This window comes from Anabrus simplex, chromosome 1, assembly GCF_040414725.1.
Source record: "Anabrus simplex isolate iqAnaSimp1 chromosome 1, ASM4041472v1, whole genome shotgun sequence".
NCBI classification, from domain to species: domain Eukaryota; kingdom Metazoa; phylum Arthropoda; class Insecta; order Orthoptera; family Tettigoniidae; genus Anabrus; species Anabrus simplex.
The window spans coordinates 941,421,271-941,444,314 of record NC_090265.1 but is presented as its reverse complement, the minus strand read 5'-3'; the positions used below and the strand labels follow the sequence as shown (position 1 = coordinate 941,444,314).

The 23,044-nt window shown below is 38.7% G+C and overlaps 1 protein-coding gene across 3 annotated transcripts in view; it reads left to right on the top strand.

Annotated features, from left to right (window-relative positions):
• The window catches only part of mahj (LisH and WD40 domain-containing protein mahjong), a 460,349-nt gene that overhangs the window by 280,165 nt on the left and 157,140 nt on the right, over nucleotides 1-23,044 (top strand). For all 3 annotated transcript variants that reach the window (XM_067136681.2, XM_067136682.2, XM_067136683.2), the window contains 2 exons: nucleotides 4,305-4,427; nucleotides 15,843-15,996. In XM_067136681.2, the coding sequence (XP_066992782.2) occupies nucleotides 4,305-4,427; nucleotides 15,843-15,996 (277 nt within the window). The remainder of the gene's footprint in view (nucleotides 1-4,304; nucleotides 4,428-15,842; nucleotides 15,997-23,044) is intronic.

The window sequence follows — 23,044 nt, the reverse complement described above, 5'->3', positions numbered from 1 at the left end:
TTCTTTTTATCTTAGACCATTGTTTAATGGTGCTGGGGTTGCCTCCATCATGTACAGTATGTGTATACAACACAAAATTCAACAGTTTGAGGCCCTGCAGACCTCATGCTGCTTTTACGAACTGCATGATTCCCCTCTAGTTCCCCTCGGCTCTGTGTGTGGTACCACCAGGTGTTGTCAAGGCTATCAGGTCCTTTGCGAGGTCATCCTTCCAACATAGTTGTGGCTGTATTCAATTTCCCGTCGAATGCCTTCTTCACTTGATCTCTTTTTTTGCATATGCAGTGGAGATAGTCTGCCCACTGGATTCTTCTGTTTCTGCAGGATAGTTTGTTGCTGCATCACAAGGTAGATTTCTCGATGATCCATTCTCCAGTACAAGATCCTCAAATTTTCCTCTCATAACTCATAGTTTTTCTTTTTCTCTCTTTGTCGGTCCCCCGGTTTCGAAACCAAACGGTACTTCAGGTCATATTGTGGTGTTCGTTGAGATTGATTTTGAGATGAGTTTGCACCTCAACCCCACTGCTGTCCTCTCTTTGATGTCCATTGAGAAGTAGTCCTTGTCACTGCTAAACCAAGATCCATAGTCCTTGAACCTTAAGTCATCTATCTTAAGGGAATTCATCCTGTCCTTGCTGTCTGCCCATTTCCGTGAACTCTGTCTGGCTCTGATTCACCAGTAGTCCAACTTTCTGCACAGAACTGTGTACTTCCCAGTACATTTCTTTCAGCTCTTCTTTTGATTGACTGAGTAGCTCTCTATCAATCTTGCAAATAATTAGAGGTCTACCATAAAATCTACAATCCCACATTTCTTACTCTCAGGATTACTGCTTAAAGCAGGGCCAGCACAATTTCAGGACAAACCCATCTTGAATGCATTCTGTTCGTTCAATAGCGGTGACAGATGATCCATTCATACTAATAGTCATTAAATTGTTTGTTGTTTCAAATATTAGCATGCTTCTGTGGGTAGATTTTATTCAGTTCATTCAACTGAAACCACGTTCATGTGCAGCTGTAGATACTGGCACTGCTGCATCACTTGGCAACAACACACTAATTATCATGAAAAGCCAAGACTGAGTTTAATGTTTTTGCACAGCGTTTCAAATTATAAGTCTTTGCACACTTGTTTTAACTCAAACCATTCATCAAGTAACTGATCTTCATTGAATTCTCGAAGGCAATGTTGGAAATGTTCTGCCAATTCCAATATTTCTTTGTTTCCAGCTTCAGCTGAATGTCAGTAAGCTGGCAACTTAGCTGTGTCAAATACCTCCATGTTTGACAAAACAGAAGATGTATTAGTAAATCTTCTTTTCAGATAGACTTCCCCATTGTTACCCATAATTTTACTATCTACTTGAAAATTGCCTCCTCTCTATCTGAATTTTGAAGAGCCACTCTGTTGAATTTTCCACCAGCTACCTTCGAATTAAATTCCAATTCCTGTCAACTTGGAATACTGCACTATTTTTCCAGCTTTAAAATTGCATTGTCAACTGCATCATGAACTTGTGTAATTAAAATATTCTCCTTTTGAAATACTTCTGAATGTGGCTTGAAAATGTACAAAACTTCCAAGTAAGAAATTTCACATATCTGTATGACAATAAGAATTTTAACAGCCCTTTTGCTTTCTTTCCATCTTCTTTGTTCAAATTTGATGTTTTCAAGATGTGTAATTTCAGCTGGCCAACTAATCGGTGAAATTTCCACAGTCCTCCTCTTTCAGGCAACCCACCTTAGTGAATGTAAATCTCCAGTTTAAATAGTTTAATTTCCAAAGCAGCAGCAACTGCTGAAAGTTCTAGCAGTCTTTTAGGTGACTGTTGGTAAAATTTGAATAATATTCTTACAGTTTTCTAAGATTCCATGATATATCTTGCATTGGAACAAGCATCTAAAACTGCCCGTTGAAGTCTGTGATCTACACAGCGGCTCTGGATTAGCTGCAGTTTGATCTCTCTTTAAGTTTTTCCCTGAGGTTGTCCTTTTCTTGCAAAGCATACTTGCAGCCCCATCAGTTCCCAATCCAAAAATCCAATTTCTTTTTCAGTGGCAGAGAATTTTTTTCTGATATGTTCACATTAACATTGTAATATCCAACACTACTTTCACTAACAAAAGATTCTAAGCAAAGGAAAGATTTACAGATTGCATTGTCCTTTAAATATGAAATGTATACAACAGTGCAAGAACTGTATTGGAGCAGTCTGTTGAACCATCAGCTGGGGATTTTAAAATTTTTAGGCTTACACAACAGAAAGGAACTACACTACTATCAGGTTCTTGTGGGGGTTTTTTTTTGTTTGTTTTGTTTTGTTTTTTCCAAGCCAATCAAGGCTTGAACCAAGTCCCTTGTTTAAGCCTAAAATTTCTATCACTTTTTAGTTAGGATTATCTGTTTTACTGGTATGTTTGGATTTACCAGAAATGGTATGCTTTCAAACTGTTCATTTCCAGTTTGGGTACTCGGCTTATTGGAAACACTACCACCAGGCCCATGAGACTCTCACAATTGCATATTTACATTTTTTTAATAAACTACTGCTAGTACTTCTCATTTAATTGGCAATCTTTTGTCTTTTCCAAAAAGAAAGGATACGGTATTTGTTTACATTGACATATGACCCGTTACGAAAGTGAACTCAATTTTACCTAAAATATTTAATGTATTGAAGTAACACTCACTAGTCACAAATGAGAGGCAGCAGAGAACTGCACTGCTCATGAAACAAACAAACCTACTAATGTAACTGATGCAACAAGCAAACACAGCATGACTCAAGCAGATATGATACAAACACTGGCAGACAGCTTAGTTGAATCAGTATCTTTCATGGGGAAAGTAGCAACTCTGCCGCCAGGTACCAGTCCAGCATTGCTAACCTCATAAAGCAATATGCAATATTCTGCTACTAATGCTACTTCAGAGATAATGCAGAGAAGTTAAAATTCAAATAAAAAAGATTTATGGAGGTCTTCTAAATTTGAGCGCCATGTCATTGGAATGTTAGGTGCCCACAGAAATAATATAGACACCCAGAGTTGAAGTCATTGCCCATCTGCACTCCAGTCCACTCCTGCTGGCTGCATTTTCTCATCACTTTCTACAGAATCATGTTGAACTGCACACACAAAAGTGTATCTCCTTGTCTGAGACCAGTCAGATTTCAAACATGTCTGTTGTGATCCCTTGGAACTACACTGTTGCCTTCAGCCTCTTCCATGCAAACTTGTACCATTCTCACTAGCTTACCAGGGATTCCAAAGTCACACAGTGTATACTAGAGGCTCTCTCTGTGATACTGTTGTTGAAAGTAGATGAAAAGGTTATGCCCATTGTTTCTCAAACAGTGCCTCTATGTGAAAATGTGGTCTATGGTTGATCAATTGAACCTTGAAGCCAGCTTGATAGTCCTGGATGATGATCTCTCTGATGGTATATAGTTTCTTAAGGATAACATTGGACAGCACATTGCAGGTCATGTTCAGGAGACTGATTTCTCTGCAGTTGCTGCATTCCATATTGTTTCCCATTTTATAGATCAAGCCAATTCTAATTCTACTGGCAGTGCCTCAGTCCTCCATATCAGCTGAATTAGTTTATGAATTTGAAAGCATAGGCCCTGTCCTCCCTTTTTGATCAGTTCCGCTGCTTTTCCATCCTCTCCTGGGGCTTAATTATTCCTCAGTCTTCTTTTGCATCCCCCACATCTTCCTGAGTCATGTTACATTCTTCTTCACCCTTCATATCCTTCGGGGCTCATATGGGAAATGTCTTGTCTGGTCAGGGTAGTTCAGAAGCTCTGAGATATATTCCTTCAATCTTTCCACAGACCCGTCCATGTCAGTTAAAAAGTTCTTGCCTTTATCTCTGATGAAAAGAGTTGCACTCTTGTCTCCCCACGATTTCCTCCACTACTCTCACTATAGTGGTTTTGATCTCTACCGCATAGAGTTCTTTAATTTTTATTGCCACGTTCTTTGCCTGTAAGAGGGCAGGATAAATACAATGATAAGAACAAAAATGGATAAAGAAAGGAAAAGAAAGGTAAAAAAATTGAATACAGATGGTGAAAGGCTATGAATACAGAACAAATACACAAGGAATCCCAAGTGGTCAGTAAAGTTATACTTAACAGCTCAGCATTACATAGCCAGTGTAATAGTATATTAGACAATATTATAGTTCATGGTTGCTTATATCTTGTATATTTTATTTGACTCAAACATATCACTCTGAGAAAATTATGAAAAATACATCATACAGAATAGGTGCTCTATTGTTCCAGGTTGGAGGAAATGTGGGTCGATATCCACTGAGTGGTTCAGCGAAGAAGAAAGCAAATGTCAAGAGTAGTGAGGAGTTAATTGAGAAGATATGGGAGAGTTTCAGGACCAATAATGGCATAATGGTAATTATTATTATTATTATTATTATTATTATTATTATTATTATTATTATTATTATTATTATTATTATTATTATTATTATTATTATTTGTTTATTATTTTTCTCGAGATCTACAGTAAACAATACCCTTTTGATCTGATAAATGAGAAAAATAACATTGTACAACCTACAGCCAGATTTAAACTAAAATGATATAAACCACAAATGTTGATAAATGGCCATGCACACTCCTTTCCGGAGATCCAATGGCCATTGCATTACGGCAGTAACGGCACACATATTTACAACGGCAAAATTAAATTGTTAGAGTATTATGGCAAAATTAAATACAAACTAAAATGATATGAAATGCGCCACTGATAGGAGCAAAATTAAATGACAATGAATGCCAGATGCTGATACCAGTTGACTTGACAATGTTGTGCACCCACTGGGGTTACGCAACATTGACCATGTCCCAGATTGTCTGCCTAAGTCAGCTAGTCTGGCAGCACACTTCCACTCCTAGCAAACCCAGGCAAGATTGCATTTACTGCTGAGTGCTCATACTTTTCTGTTTACACAGGGCAGACCTCTATCATTTAAATTCCTTAATGACATTCTTACACTTACTCAATCTGTTGTACTGTACTACCTCTATTACCTCTCAACCATTGCACTATTTAGAGTTCCAGCTTACCCTCAATTGAGCAATGGGAAGGCAGTCCAACGCTTCGACCTCTTCGACTATATACTCTGCCAGCTCTACTTCCAATAAACAAACAACACTATCAAATAACCACTAATTACTTTTCCACATTACCTTCAGACTTACAATTAGCACCATACTTATGCATCTATCATTACACCAATTTTTCAGTTTCCTCAACCTTATACCACCTTATTCCTACTCCAGATCATTTACAGATTATCTTACTATATACCAATTACAACTTATACTTCATTATCTACCAAAACTCCCTCCTACTCCACAATCATTCGCTTACACTTAACACTGAATCAACTCCAGATTACCTACTACATACCAAATAATGACCTTATTACTCTTGCTCAATCTGCTGTACTGTACTATCTCACCATCACTGCACTATTTAAATTTCCAAGCTTTAATTGTCAATACACCAAATATTCACTTTTCTCAACCTTATACCACCATATTCATCAATTCACTATTCATACCAAACACATATTCACCTACAATTGCCATACTTCATTCCTAAATCCAATAAACAACACACCAATTACTTTACCAAAATTTAATTAAATACCTCCCATTCGCCTCTTACCAAATATTCGCTTTTCTCAGCCTTATACCACCATAAACAAACCTCCAACAAATAATGCTCTCAAATAACCCACTAATTACTTTTCCATATTACCTTCAAACTTCCATTCTCTCCAATCTCATACCTCCCATTCGCTTCTTATTCATATATCAAACTCTCCACGCTCCTACCTCCCACTTACTTCTTATTCATCAATTCACTATTCATACCAAACACAGTTCACACACAATTAGCATCCAGCATATACATCTATCATTACACCAATTATTCACTTTTCTCAACTTTCATTTTGCCTTCAAGCTTTCATCCTCATTACACCAAATATTCACTTTTCTCAACCTTATACAAACATATTCTTCAATTCACTATTCATACCAAACACATATTCACATAAAATTACCATACTTCACTCCTAAATCCAATAAACAGCACATAATTTACTTTACCAAATTTCCTTGTACCTCCCATCTGTCTCTTATTCCTACATCATACCAAACACAGATTCGCATACAAATAACATAAAATTACCCTAGCCCATTTCACAAAGATACCACTCTCACTCCTTTTGTTGTCACTCCGCCTTCTGTAACAATTCTCTTACTTCTTGCTAACTTATTTTTTTTAGCAGTACCCTCATCATTTCCTCCTGTTTCCCACACGTTTCTTAGACTTCTACTTCTTAAACTTCTGCTCCACCCTTCTTTCCAGCCCTGCTCTACTCTCTTCCAGGTTGCCTCCTAGCATTCCCTTTCCCACTGAGCTGCCATTTCTTCACTGTTTCCACTCTGCTGACTTCCTTTGACTCTAGCTGTGACTGTGTCTGTGACCCTAGGCCTACCTTCTCTCGCACGATTATCCTCTGCTCCTTCCTTATCGGTGTTTATGGCCACATTTTCACTTGGCACCTCTCCCTGACTCTTTTCGCACAGCACATTGGTTTTTTTTTTTGTATTAACATTACTACCTTCCCCCTCTTCTCTCATATCACTATCTTTTACTTGCCTATCTTCCCCACTAATCGCTACAGTTCTCTGTGTTTCTTCGTCTTGTTTTATCTTCATTTCTAGGTTCATCAATCTATTTGCAGACCGGATTCTACTCCAGTTGCTGCTTGACACCACTAGTTCTTGTCCTCAGCCCTTGATTTCTAGCTCGTATCATGTGTTTTCTAAGTATTTTTTCGTTCCTGATCGCCTCCATTCCCACGTCCCTCTTGATCCATATCTTTTCCCTCTGCATGTTAGTGTGTCCTCCACCTGGATATTCGATGGCTCACAAATTTGTCTGGCTCTCTTGGCAAGTGTTGTGAGAATGCCTTGTTTTTGTGCTGGATGGTGTTGAGAATCTGCATGAAGATAGCGATTTGAATGGGTAGGCTTACAATAGACGGTATGTCCTAAGTAGCCGCCCTGTTTCTTTCTTACTAGAACATCCAGAAAAGGAAGGCATCCCTCAGACTCCATCTCCATAGTGAATTTATCTTCTTGCTAGTTGCTTTACGTCGCACCGACACAGATAGGTCTTATGGCGACGATGGGACAGGAAAGGGCTAGGAGTGGGAAGGAAGTAGCCGTGGCCTTAATTAAGGTACAGCCCCAGCATTTGCCTGGTGTGAAAATGGGAAACCACGGAAAACCATTTTCAGGGCTGCCGACAGTGGGGTTTGAACCTACTATCTCCTGAATACCATAATGAATTTAATTGAAGGATGTTGCTGATTTAGGTGGTTTAGAAATAGATGAAATTTCTCTGGACCTTCTGCCCAGACCACAAATACATCATCTATATACCTCCACCATATCATAGGTTTGTTGGGCGCCGAAGCAATAGCCTCCTCAAAATGCTCCATAAAGAAATTAGCCACTAGGGCGTAAATGGACTTCCCATAGCCACTCCGTCCGTCTGTTAGTAAAAATTCCCACCCCACAAGAAATAGCTGGAAGTCATGCAGTGGTAAAATATCTTAGTAATGTCCTCAGGGAACAAGTGTTCAGTGAGAGACATGACCGAGTCAATCGGCACTTTAGTGACTCTTCCATTACTGTTTTAACATAAGCATTCTGGTTTACTAATGCATCTACTAGTTCCTCTTCAATAAAGTTAATATCTATGCCATGGATAATGATTTTGGGGTTCTTCTTTAAAGGATTTTTTGCACATAGCTTGGCATTAGATCTTTCAATAGTTCGTACAAGTGTTGCACATTCTTCTTTATTCCTTAGTTCAATGATTATACCTTTGTTTCTGGTTTTCTTAATGTTCTTGATTCCATTGTTAATTGAGGTAGGTTTTGTTGTAGTCTGTTTCATTTTCAGGGTTTGTTCTGAATCTTTAATATCTTTGTCCTCCATTGGTGACATCATCACGACATTTCTAGTGTGAACATTAATGTCTTGCCTTGGTTTGGGGAGTTCAACAGCACTAGAATATGTTTTAGTTTGATTGAGGTCAATTTGTGAGGTTAGAGTATTGTTTACCCTTGTCAGTTCTTCATTATAAACATCAAGAATCTGTTTTATACTATTCACTGAAGTTAAAACCTTCTCACACCAGTTTTTATTTGCTCTTTTATCCTTATTTAACACCGTTTGAATAAAATATATCTTTTTCAGCAGAGCTAAAGAGCTCTGATGTTTACACTCACTGCCATCTTGATTCCCCAAGAAAGGATGTTGTTTTATGAAAATGAAAGTCCACAGCCTGTTTCCAGTCATTTGACTGGGTCAGGTATTGAATGAATGAATGAATGAATGAATGAATGAATGAATGAATGAATGAATGAATGAATGAATGAATGAATGAATGAAGTTCCCATCTAGTGGCGAGGATAGGAATTGTGCCAGCTGCTGAAGCCTGTCACACTCTTCTGAGGCAATGATTAATTACTGACAGATGAAATGAAATGATGATGGAGTGTGTGGCTGAAATAAAAGATGACAGGGAAAACTGGAGTACCTGGAGAAAAGCCTGTCTCACTTCCGCTTTATCCAGCACAAATCTCACGAGGAGTGACCAGGACTTGAACCACAGAACCCAGCAGTGAGAGGCTGGCACACTGCTGCCTGAGCCCCAGAGGCTATATATTGTTTTATAACTGTAACAAATATTATTATATTAGTACACATGTGATTGGCAGATAGCAGTGTATGTGTTTAATTTGTAGATATTGGAATTTTTTTTCTTTGTTTCATGTGAAACTAGGTGATGTACCCGTCCTTCGCTACAAATTCTCAGAAAGACTGTCATTATGGTTTTCCTAACTGAAGTCAACATAGGTCATTACAATGACATCAGTCATCAGTAGGATTAAAAGCAATGCTGTCATAAGAAATACCCCATCAAATGAAGAACCGCACATTTTCTCACTTTAAACGAACAGTACTACGCTACCAATAAAGTTCCAAAGCTAAAATGACCAGGCCTCAGACAGCTGCAAACACTCCTCTGCCATTATTCCGTTAAATGTGTGAATTACTCATTCCATTGAGTGCCTTAGAATAGGGATCGAATAGCTGGAATGCTATGATGAACCAATGTGTTACGTACCAGTAGTACCAGAAAATTTATGAACCAGAGGAATGGTATGCTAAAGGAGAGAGAGACATCTAACTCCTCAGCTACTTTCCGCCAATATTCAGGCAGGATGTTATGCCATTGCCTACAGTTATACTCGGTACGCAGCAGTAATCCCATGTATCGGAGATGAATGGCAGCAGAAGACACAAAGCACATCACAACAAAGAACAATCAATGTAATATTATTGTAGATCAATTTTATGAGTTTTTTTTAATATTGTAGGTCTTACAGATTTACTGTAGTTTTCTTCCGACTCTGTGATTTTAGGGTACCTAATGTAAAGCGAGTCCTCCTTTCTTTCACGACTCCCTCTTTTGTTATTATTCAAGTGATCGTTTCTTCATGATTTTTTTTTCTCATTCTTATAATCATCTTCACAATTTAATCACAATCACCACCAATCTTATTATAGTCTGTATGATAAAACTGAATAAGACATAAATGATCAGAAATTGTATTCTCTATAACTTTTCTTATGTAGTACTTTTCGATATGACCAGTAACATAGGTAATTAATTATAAATTTTAGGCACCTTCCCCTAAACTACCATTTTAACCAGAGTGAATAAAATTATTTATAGCGCAGACTGTAGTTCGTTTTTCCCGACTTTATTTACCAATTTTCATTAACTTCTGTTTACCCATTTTCTTGTGGCTTGGCACTGATATGGACTTAGCAAAAAAATATCCAAATTCATGAATATATTTGTTATCATAGCCAGTACGGTAAAAATGTATAAGACATAAATGATCGGAGATTTAATACTACATAACTTCAGTTACCGGGCGAGTTGGCTGTGCGGTTAAGGTCATGCAGCTGTCAGCTTGCATCTGGGAGATAGTTGGTTCGAAGCCCACTGTCGGCAGCCCTGAAGATGGTTTTCCGTGGTTTCCCATTTTCACACCAGGCTGTACCTTGGCCATGGCCGCTTCCTTCCCACTCCTAGGCCTTACATATCCCATCGTCGCCATAAGACCTATCTGTGTCGGTGCAATGAAAAGCAAATAGCAACAAAAAAAACACTTTAGTTATGTAGTATGTATCGATAGGCCCAGTAATAACACAAATATTTGAGAAATAAATTTTAGGCCTTCCCCTAAACTACCGTTTTACTCAGCAAGAATAAAATTATTCCCCGACTTTATATACCGATTTTTCATTAAATTCTCTTAAGCCGTTTTCTCGTGATGCACGTACATACATACAGACAGACAGACGGACAGAAATGACGGAAAATTAAAAAGTGCATTTCTTTGTTACTGTGGTCATGACGATACAGAATTACCATTCTTTTTAAATTCTGACCAATGTACAGACAAAATTCTTATTATATATATATATATGTGTGTGCAGAATTTGGAATTTTCTGCTGGAATCATTCTATAGTTTTGAAGTGTTACTTATTATCATTTGTCTTTGTTTACATCTGCTAATCAAGAAGAAAGGTCAATACTGTATTATAAAATGTACATGGATTATTTAAAATTTAAATATAGAAAAACATAAATATTGCCTTTTGTTTGGCAATCAGAGCATGAAAACAGGTATGGCTAGTTTATTAAAATTCAAAAAATATTAGATTTGTTGATGGACATAAAGCACTGTCGTAAAAGGAAAGTATTGTGGCAAGTTATAAAGGTCCTTAAAACTAGAATTACTACACAAAGAAGTGATGTGTTGCACTGTCCACTAAATTTTATTTAACTACTATTTACAGTTATTGACAAGTTCACTTCCATTTGAGTTTACTGCTCGACACAGGTTTTACTTGTGATCATAACAAGCTAACACACACTCGCTCACTCTCTCTCTTGAATACCAGCGTGTCTCCACTCGGCTTCTCACAGCACATTATCGTTCCAGAACATTCCACAATAAGCAAGCCTTGTTGTACTCTTCTTAGTCATCTAACTGACTCACTCCCACTGAATGATTCATCTTACTTGCAACTGTCTGCTTACATTCAAAATTCATTAATTTGACCATTTTTGTAGTCTCTTTTGGTCTGTATTGACTTTTACCATTAATCCCATTACACTGAAAATCAGAAGTTTAATTGGAGTCTGTTTTGTCAATCCTATACTCTTAACACCTCAACGATGATTAACATTTGAGTGCCAGTTTACCTCAGATTATTTTCAATTGTCTATAGTAAAGACTTAAAAGAATGTAGTTTATATATATATTGAGTTTATATTTACGGTATAGTCTATGAATGGAGAAGACACCTTCCACATTTCATACGGAATGAAAGTGACATTCTTGTATTTGCATGGGTTGTTTCACAATGCAGTGAAAACTAGGATAATTGTTACCTTCGCAACCTTGAGCAGAAAAACCGGGTTCAAAGATTCATTTAACAAAAATCCAGAGTTAATGGGACGATTAGTTCATAAGAAAGATGGCGTGTACTTTGGCGTATTTCATCGTGCATTACTTGGTCTTGCACACCATGCACTCTCATTCCGAATATTATGCATCTACTCTTGTTTTGCTTAGTTCAGTCTGTGTAGTGAGTGCTGTTCTAGTCTAATATATTAAAACTTAATTACTTTTCTTTTATTTAAACCACACCAAGCCATGCTTCTGCGCCACGTAATACCGTATTTTGAAGTGACGGCGAGTCAAGTAATTATAAGTCGTAAGAGGTTTCAAGGCGTTGAAAGAATTTTAGGAATACTCACCAGATGTCAACATGCATATCAGTGAAGGTGACTAATGCTATCAGTCTACATAAGGAAACGTCGTGTAGTGTTACATACATACGACCAAGTGAGTTGGCCGTGCGGTTAGGGGGTGCAGATGCATTTGGGAGATAGTGGGTTCAAACCCCACTGTTGGCAGCCCTGAAGATGGTTTCCCTTCGTTTCCCATTTTCACATCAAATAAATGCTGGGGCTGTATCTTAATTAGGGCCACGGCCGCTTCCTTCCCACTCCTAGCCCTTTCCTATCTCATTACCATAAGACCTATATGTGTAAGTATGACGTAAAGCAACTTGTAAAGTTACATACATATGCTGGAATGCAGCAGAAATATAAGTCTATACTGTATGCTCTCAAGCAGAAAGAGGTCAGGAAGAAAAAAGAAACCCTGATTTGGGCTGATTCATACATTCAAGGAAGGCAGAAATCTTCCTTCAAAGATATACCATTTCCATTTCTACAACTTTAAAACTTTACAAGCTAGAACAAACTGAAGTTAGGCCTACAGAGGTCTGTACCACGCAAAGGCAAGTGACATCTTAGCTTTAAGTTGTTTTAGCAACGCCTATTGTGTTGATAGTTCGAATGGAGCGGTCTACTGCCTGACGAATCTCTGGAACAGTTCTGAAGTGAATGCCACGAAGTGGTTTCGTCATCTTAGGAATCCAGTCAAAGTTACAGAGGCTTAAGTCCAGGAAGTATGGTGGATGGTACAGCAGTTCCCAGTCCCATCAACTGAACAAATCAGCCACAGCTTGTGCTGTATGCGGTTGAGCATTGTCATACAAAGTGATGGGTGGGTTGTGCAGAAAGTGTCACCGCTTCTTTGTCAAAGCTGGTCACAGGTTGTATTCCAAAAATGAATGATGATGCTGCATATTGACAGTCTGCTGTGGAGGTGTATTTTGCATTAGGATAACACCATCACAGTTGTACACGAGAATAACCATATACAACGTCCATAAGTAATGCGACCAATTTTTTTCTGACGCAACTGTACACCGCAGCGTGTTCTAACCTGCTGGGCTAGGTGGAAGGGGATGTTAGCTTCAAACGCTCTTTGTCTCATTCGGCAGCGAGCTGCCGGAGAGTCAGGATGTTCGTTTCCGTCAAGCCCGTTTTGAGTTCATGTAACACGGCACAATGGATCATTCTGTAGAGCAACGGTACGCTATCAAATTTTGCGTTAAACTTGGGAAGTCCGCCACCAAAACGTTTCCATTACTTCAACAGGCCTTTGAGACTGATTGCTTGTCCAAATCACAAGTTTTCTGATGGCATAAGTCGTTCATGGAGGGCCGAGAGGAGATCACCGACGAACCTCGCAGTGGACGGCCATCAACCTCACGAGTCGACGAAAATGTGACGCATGTGCGCGATTGTTTGAACTCTGACAGACGGCTGAGCCTTCAATTGATAGCACAAATCCTAAACATGGCGAAAACAACCGTTTTCCGCATTGTGACCGAAGATTTGAACATGAGAAAGGTGTGTGCCAAACTGGTCCCAAAAGTGTTGACCGACGAACAAAAGGACATGCGAGTGCTTCGGTGGCGAGAAATGTTGGAAATGTGTGAAAATGATCCTAATTTTTTTAACTCGGTTATCACTGGTGATGAATCATGGATTTTTTAGTACGACCCTGAGACAAAAAGGCAGAGTTCAGAGTGGCACACCCCATCATCGCCCCGTCCCAAGAAGGCACCCATGAGCAAGTCCAGGATCAAAACCATGCTCATTGTCTTCTTTAACGTCAGAGACATTGTCCACCACGAATTCGTACCTACCGGGACTACAGTGAACTCAGCTTTCTACTTGGAAGTGCTCAAAAGACTGAAAAGGAGGGTCTCGCGCTGCCGAAGCGACATCAAGGACACGTGGAAAGTTCATCACGACAACGCGCCGAGTCACAGCGCCTTCATTGTCAACAACTTCCTGGCCAGGACCAACACCCCATTGGTTCCCCAGCCTCCCTACAGTCCTGACCTGGCTCCCGCTGACTTTTTTTTGTTTCCTCGGTTAAAAGGAGTCATGAAAGGAAGACATTGGGACACGATTGAAAGAATCCAGGCGCATGTTACATCGACTCTAAAAGACATTCCGGAAAAGGCCTTCCAGGCATGGAAACACCGCCTCCAGAAGTGTATCGATGCAAGAGGGTGCTATTTTGAAGATTTTTTTATTATTTGTACGAATATATTCAATGATTTTTTATGAATGTGGTCGCATTATTTATGGAACGCACCTTGTATTTCATATTGCTAGGGTTCTGACGAACTTTCAATCTTCGTGGTGACCCGTAATTATGCCATTCGTTTGATTGGCATTTCTGTTGTGGCTCGTTCGATTTGACACATGTCTCATCCAACATAATGATACGGCATTAGAAAGCCTCTCCTTCACGTTCATAGTGCACCAGGTGGTTACGACCAGCTTTGTATCATAACCATTTCTGCATTTCCGTTGAATCACGCGGAACCCCTCGTGATGCAGTTTTTCTCATGCCCAGGCGTTCCTTCAGAATGTGAAGCACAGTCATATGCACTAATCCATTGTCTCGGATCAGCTCGCGAATTGTATGGTGACGATCAGTGTCTAGTAATATCGGGTTGATTATGTACATCTTCACTGGCACTAGAATGACCTGGCTGGGGCATGTCTACCAAATTTTGGCGTCCCTCATTGAAGGATTTTACCCACCATGTCGCTGCAAGCCTCTTGAAGACCTTGATGACACTATTGTGCTCTACGACCTCTGGCACATTCATTCATTATCCAGTTCCATAGTTTTTGTTTCGAAAACATTGTGACAACTCTACCTTAAATTGCCAGCTAACACAAGGCTCTGGTCCTCTTGCCAGATTACATGCGCGTGATGTGGGAAGGGAGGGTCCATGTGCTCTGAGTTAGGTATGTAACTAACATGTGCTATCAATGACATTATTAGGTTCCGTTGCACGACTTCTCTACAACAGTGTTGCCACTACTAAAGTTCCAACCTTTGTATCTCTTTTACAGTTAGTGTTTATACAAAAATTGCTTACAACAATATTGATTTAGAATAATATTTACAAACTTTTTTGTCCTAACTTTTTTCCTACAGTAAAAAGGAAATGGTAGTGGTGGTAGTCTCAAAGTTCTTGGAGAGTTGCTATGAAGATCATACTGGCAGTCTTTTAAATGTTTTGTACATCTCTCTCTACTTTTTTAATATTAACCTTATACATGATTTATGTACTAGGGGAAGGAGATCAAACGTAAAAAATAAGAAAAGAAGCTGCACAGAACCAGAAAGAGCCAGGAAACGAGTATGCCACAACAGACGTAATCATGCAATCAGTGATGGATGTAACAGTTAGTGTAATATATTAAGAATTTGACTGATTATGGCTCACTGTTAGGATCACTTTAATTTCATAAGTTTATATCCCAAAGTTCTACTAATGTATTGTACACATTAAGATGCAATCATCTTTGTGAGGGCTTAATTTATTACCATTCTTTACCAATGCTCTTTTCGTTTCTGTTCTCGTACCCATTTTATTCTGAAAATCCACAATGTAATATTGCTTGCATCTTGCCAAGATGGTGGTTTGAATCACACTTGAAACGTGGCATTTTCTAAATGAAAAATCACATCCTGTTGTGATTCCAATTTCACACGATACTGTAGGCAGTGTGGTTAATGTTCACTGGATTTAAAACTACAGTCAGCTGCAGGATTGTGTTATATTCAGAATATTGTACTAAAAAAAATATTGCTTTCGAAATCTAACTCCTAATGAATTTGAGATTCTGAAGTACATGAACTGTCATCTTCTCATTTCTGATCTTTGCTGTTTAACAGGTTCTTCTCCAACTGATGATGGTGAAGACTCCTATTACAGATGCAGATTCCATTCGTGCATTGGCCTGTCGAGCACTTGCTGGGCTTGCTCGTAGTGAAACTGTGAGGCAGATAGTGAGCAAATTGCCCCTCTTCACTAATGGACAACTTCAGAGTATGTTATTCATTCACCTATCTATATATCTATTTATTTTATTGAGAGAGAGGGGTGCTGACACTTTATTCAACTTCCAAACTAAGTGAACTATATTCTAATGCTGGTGACTTTGAATAGTTGGTGGTAGGAATGACTTCAGCCTTGCAAATCCAAATTTCAAATTGCACCTGGAAGCTGTTCCACTGAATGCAATAAACATGAGCAAGTGACTGGTAAGAAAGAAAGATAGAAAATGGGAAAATACTGGTTGAATATTGTACATATTACAGTGCTTTTACTATATTAGAAAACTATTGACGTCCGAAACGGGGGAGGAGCTTACTGTCAGCTGTTTCCAATATGACGGCGAGATAGTGACGGGATGTAAACACGACAGTGATCGGGTGTGCGTCTGTAGGATTTATTAAGTGTTCAAATTGTCTTTGGTGTCGTATGCGCAACTGTTGAGAGTTGTCGGAGATTTCATGCGTCCATTAGTGGAAGGGGAAGAAATATTCAAGCGTAATTACTTGATATGTGTAGGTAAAAAGTTTGAAACAGAAGATGAAACTGGTTGTGTTTACAATCATCCCACATCGATTCAAAACCGCACCAAGTTAATGTTGTCTTGAACAAGGGGGTGAAAATGTGAAGTGCAACTGTATATGTAAAGCGGGTTTGTCAGAGAAATGTTACCGCTGACACGCTAATTCACCTTAACAGTTAAGCTACTGTAATTTTCCACTATTAGAGGTTATGGAGTAATTTCTTAGCCAGGTGACGGGGGAGTTACCTGTTTTGTAAACTGTAATCTTGGGGAAGAAAGTAAATAATAATTCTACTAAGTAAATGTTGTAAAGCAAATAAATCCTAGGCTTTATACAGGCTTGTGTTGGAACAGCCCACATAAACTTAAATGTTCTTCCATTTTTACCATCAGCACAAAAGTTAGAACTTAGAACCGACAATAATAAGTATAAAAAAATTATAACTACCTACAGAATATGCAGAGCAAAGTTGGAAAATTATAATTTAAGAGTACTATAACCTCGACAGTCACAGCTGTTTGGGGTTGAAGAATACTTGGTTTGTCCAGTTCTACCAAATAATTAGGTTATGGCTTCTAATTTATGATGACCGGGCGAGTTGGCCGTGCGGTTAGGAGCGTGCAGCTGTGAGCTCGCATCCGGGAGATAGTGGGTTCGAACCCCACTGTCGGCAGCCCTGAAGATGGTTTTCCGTGGTATCCCATTTTCTCACCAGGCAAATGCTGGGGCTGTACCTTAATTAAGGCCACGGCCGCTTCCTTCCCATTCCTAGACCTTTCCCGTCACATCGTCGCCATAAGACCTCTCTGTGTCGGTGTAACGTAAAACAAATAGCAAAAAAAGCTAATTTGTGACGGCAAAATACTACATATTTTCTTTCATTGATAGAAGTATTATATAGGCAATTTGAATTCAGTGCTTAATTACTATCAGTTAAAGATATTACTCACATGTAGATAGTTAATTTACTGTCTGCTGTTACACATATGAAGAAGTTTACAAAGAGCGGATTACATTCTATGTGCGGCACAGAAGTATTAGGCTACAAGTTTATCAGTATTTTTGATGTAGCTAAATCTTTGTGAATACAAATTAGAGATAATAACTATCAATGAGTACAATACACAGTACCGGTACCTACGCTGTGGAAAGAAGTCGTCTTCACGAGAATGCAGACTGCGCACTGCCATGTATCGCGCAACGCGTTTTCCAATTGACAGCGCGGAAACCCATCTTTCTCTCTGAACTTTTTGTACAGGAAAGTAGTGACCAGATTTCGCATCCGTTTTATATGATTTGCAACCTTATACAGAGCAGTACCTCCTCAAATTTGACAATTTTCTTTCTGTTTCCATCACGACGTCAATGCTTCGCCATGTAAATATACCTCACCAGTCACTATGTTGCAGCTTCAACATTCTACCGCGTGGCTGCGCCATCCAACTTTTCTGACGTCAATAGATCTTTAGAAGTATGTTTTAACATGAGAGATTCATATTACCAGTAAAAATGAATGCTTGTGTTATCACAGTGACTGTGCCTCTGTAAAGATTGTGAGAAGGTGACAGTTTTGAATACTAGCCCATTACTATATTCACTACCAACTTCAGTAGTTACTTTATGTATGGAGAACACTATAGTTATTCAGTATACCTCTCATCATTTTTTCCCCATTTCAAGGTAGAGAAAATTTGCTTCTTCATAATTATAAGAAGTAGCTCTCTTATTTGTGTTCTTAACCATGAACTTTCTGTGAGTTTCTCTCATCGGTTGGACGGCAGGTTAGTAGTGCCTGCCGTTGACTCATCACTCACCGCTCTGTGGCATAACAACAAGCATGGCACTTCCCTCACTTTGTCCATGCATGACATAACGACTAAAATTATGAAAATAAGCACGTACGTCATGACATGAAATATTGGAAATCATCATCTCCTATAGTCACTCATTTTTGGCATTGTGTTAGGTAACTCTGATTCACACGCATGAGTTCGTCTTCCATAATTGAGGCTATTTCTTTCCTGATATGTTTTGTAGCTCGCCATGCTGAGCTCTTCAAAACTCCGATTTCTTGTCCAAGTCATCATAGGGATTTTGTTAATGTATGTTCTGATTTTTCTGTGATTTTGTTTACTCTCTTCTCATTAAACACACGTGTTTTTACCCTTTGCTTCTTATTGAGTAAAGAGCCCATTCCTCTCAATTTGTTTACAAGTTTCCAGACAGTATCTTGATGTGGATAGCATACACCTGGAAATTGTATTATAAATAGTCTAACAACTTCACTGCAGACACTGTTTTCATGTAACTATTGCATATAAGTACCCTTTCCTGTACTGTGTACACATGTGGAGGCATTATGAGAACTATACCCCGAATTAACACATAACTCGAGAACAGTTGGAGCGATACATCCCACTTGTTAAACATTGTTTGCTCAGAGCCCAACTCAGAAACTGAGGGAATCGCCGTGCTTGTTGTTATGCCGTAGGGATGGGGGGAGGGATGAGTTATTGGCAGGAAGGCAGGATCTTCGCGTCCTCCGGCTGACGGATGAGAGAGACTTACTGTACATGGTCAAGTAGCAAATATTTAAGAATATACCGTATTTACGCGAATAATCCTCGCCACCTTGTAATCCCCGCACCTTAACTTTAGGAGGGCTCATTTTGGAAAAAATGCCAACATTGACGCAAATAAAACTTGCACCCCAATTTCATGCGTCAGATTTTTTTTTTAATATGCCGGGATTATTCGTGCAAATACGGTACTTAAATATTGTATTTAAGCAGTCCTCCTATTCAATACATATCTATTTTGCTCTAGAACATGTTTCTTCTCTTAAGGGACATCGTCAGCAAGAATATTTCACAAAATACATCGGATATAAAATCATATTAAAGTAAAACCTTGTTAAGACGTTTCTGCAGGGGACAACAAAAATGAACGTGTTAAGCGAGAAAACTTACTACTGAGGGATATGGAAACACTAGATATGATTTTTTCCGACATCAAGGCATTTTACATTGTGTATCTGGGGTACAGAGAAAACTATATCTATCACTTCTCAAGATGAGAGGAAAGTAATAAAAGGTGTGAAAAACACGAGAGAACAAATATGAAAACCTTTTCTGCTGGGACATATAAAACATCAAGTGCACCGAACGGTGTGAAAAACACCAAACAACAAATATGAAAACTATGCACGGGGGCCAATAAAAATATCCCAAGTATTATTGCAGATCACTCTTTCTAAAACAAATCTGGTCACACTCTTGGACAATGAATTGGAGGTTATACTTGGCCATGTGCGACTGCAACAAATAACTTTGGCCGCCATATTGAAAAATTTTGACTAAGTCGAATCGATCAAGTCGAAACTCAGGTGCACGTTCAACATTCGCGACCTCTGCGCACTTAACAATACGGATGCCAGTCACCTTTCTGAAAGATTTTAATGTTTTCTTCATTAGAAAGGAATTTCACTTTTTCCATATCCATACCTAGGCTATCACAAAACAGATATGCACCACACTAGTCAATTTCACACGATTATGTTCCTAATCCACATATAGGCTACCATATCACGTGAAAATACTTCATGTACTTCTAACCGCACCAGGTATAAATGGCTACAAGTAATAATAATAATAATAATAATTGCTACCATTGTGCAACCACCTTGTTACACACCAACACAAATGAACGCAAAGAGACATAATAATAATAATAATAATAATAATAATAATAATAATAATAATAATAATAATAGTAATAATAATCATAACATCTACGAAATTGAAACCATGCGCACGTTAAGCACAGAAAACAGTAACAAACAGGTTAACCCACATGACGGCTAAGGAAGAATAATTGGGAAGTGACTGGGAACCATATCCAGGCGGTGAAAGGTATTGGCAATGTTGAAGAAGCGAAATCAAAGGTGATTCCAATTAAATACGTTTTACTTAACAATTTAGAAAAAAATTAGAGCACAAATATCAACAAAATACACCTTTAAAAATTGGAAATGGTTACTGAAAAATAATTACAATTTACCCCGAGGGTAGATTTCAGTAATTTAACCTTAGGCCGGAACATCTCACACAGTGTTCCACTGTTCATGGCGAAACATTTTAAATACATAATACTGATGGAAAGAAAAAGGAAGGTAACATTATACAGTCATAAGTATGTACATGTAAGAAAGGGAAACAACATATAAAATATTTATCCTAGTGCAGGGCACCTTTAGGAGGCAGCCCCCTCAAAAAACACTTCTGAGAAAGGGTGCCCGTCCTAAATGTAAATACTCTAAGATGATACGGAATAACATTATACAATCATGAGGATACACGTTAGAAAGAAAATACAATCTTTAAAAGATAATCTTGGCACACAGCACCTTCAGTAGGCAGCCCCCTCATTTCTGAGAAAGGGTACCCATCCTAAACGTGAATACTCCAAGATGAAACGGGATAAATGAGACAGCCCCAAGGGGAAATTTACACATTACGATTACATTGAGAGGCGTTGAATATCTAATTTACAAAATCAGAGAAATGGGAACTGTCTCTTAACACAAATCTGTATTGACTTGCCGGAAGGCTAAGTCATTTTAAGAAAAATTTGACGATTGAAGGAAAAAAACTAGTTATCTCCGGCAAAAGACGTTAAAAGGAACACTACATTTGAAGATAACCTGAAGGATGGAAAACAACGAAGTGCTTACCTGTTGGAGGGGCCAAGAAGACCCGTCACCTGCAGAAGGCAACCTTTTCCTGCACTGGTCAAAACCGAAAGTGCTCAACAGAGCTTGGTGTTACCCATGAGCTCTTCTCCGGAAATTAGGAAATAGTAAAACGACCAATGAGCATACGTATTTTCCTTTGTCCGCCAATCACAACTAATTTTATAATGACCAATAGGGGCCCAGGAATAAAATCTGATAAGGACCACCGAGTGGCATCCAGAAACGTCGAAATTGATGCAATATGATGGAACCGGAAACACCCCATCCCGATCTGGCGCGTGTGGTATAGTGTGTTTCCTAATTATTACATCTTACTTTAATTTTTCACAACAACCAAACCATCTTAATTAAATAATTCCAAAATTCATACACAAAAAATACAACCCCTAAATAAATACACGATATAAAATTCCCCAATCTTTCAATTTCAAATAATCACTACATTCTCCCCCCCCAACTTGGAGCATCGCTCCATATAAAAAAAATTTGATTCACTTTATTAGCAGTCTAGTTCTGCACAATTTTTTAAAACAATCAATATTCACTGAAAGAGAAAGGACATAAAATATACACTGTGAAGGGATCAAAAAATTCAAACTGTTCTTTTGTGTCCATCAAGCACCAACACTGAATTATTTTCTTTTTAAAAAAACTTAAATGTCCCCTGGAAATAAAAATGCATCATGGAAAACAAAATAAGAAAAGAATATCTTCTGGCATTGAGTTTTGAGGCTGTTTCCTTATTTACACGATAACACCACTAGTTTTTTCTGATTATGTGACTGACGACTCGGCTGATGTCTTCAGCTTCCATATTATAGCAGTTCAAACTGAGTTCACCAACACGTTGTTACATGGCTCCTCCATAACCGAGCGCAGTCTAGCACGACTGGCGTCATTAGAATATCTGGTTACAAGGTTGCGCTTTTGATTGACATGTCCAAAAATGTATGTCGATATTGCGTGCCACAAACGGCCACGTCAGTTTCTGTCCGGAAAATATGTAGTCATAAGGATCCTTGGTGTAGGACCATAGTCACCACCATGTGCATGGTGCCCCTTAACCAGGCACGTCCGGTTGTCAGGCAGGAACAGTAGTTCCGGTTGTCGGGCAGGAACAGTAGTTGTCACCTGGACATCTGGTCACTGGGTTGCGGTGCAGAACGGCAGGGCCCAAGACATAACGCACCTCTCCTCTAGGCAACAGAAGAAACGGGGATTGCATCTCCCTTCCGGCCACTGCAACATAAATTTATCCTCAGCAGACAGGGAATTTCAGAAGCTAAAGCCACCCTCGTGGACAATAGCTTGGAGGTACCCAACCGGTGTCGCCACGACCTTCATTTGGGAGGTTCCTCCACAGGTTTGGGACTACCTTACCCCCCCCCCCCCCCTTTAGGCAAGCACTATAGATAACTTCAAGATAAAATTTAGAAAATGGTTAAAAGAAACTCAAAAATTCTACCGGAGTTTACCCTGATTCCAAAAGTAATTCCAAAATTATTTTGTTTTACTACAATTCCTAGTTATGAAGATCTTAATTCCACCCAAAATACATACTTAATTATACCTAACCTGATCATAATTGACCATTCCCATTACAACTAAGGTGACTTAACTATATTATTAACTACAAAACCCTAAAAAATGCTGCGCAACAATTAATTAGAATTTGCTTACAACTAATTCCTTATAACTACCCCAAAACAAAAATAGTTCCCAAAGTATTATCTCATAACTAGGGAATTTTTACTTGCGATAAATG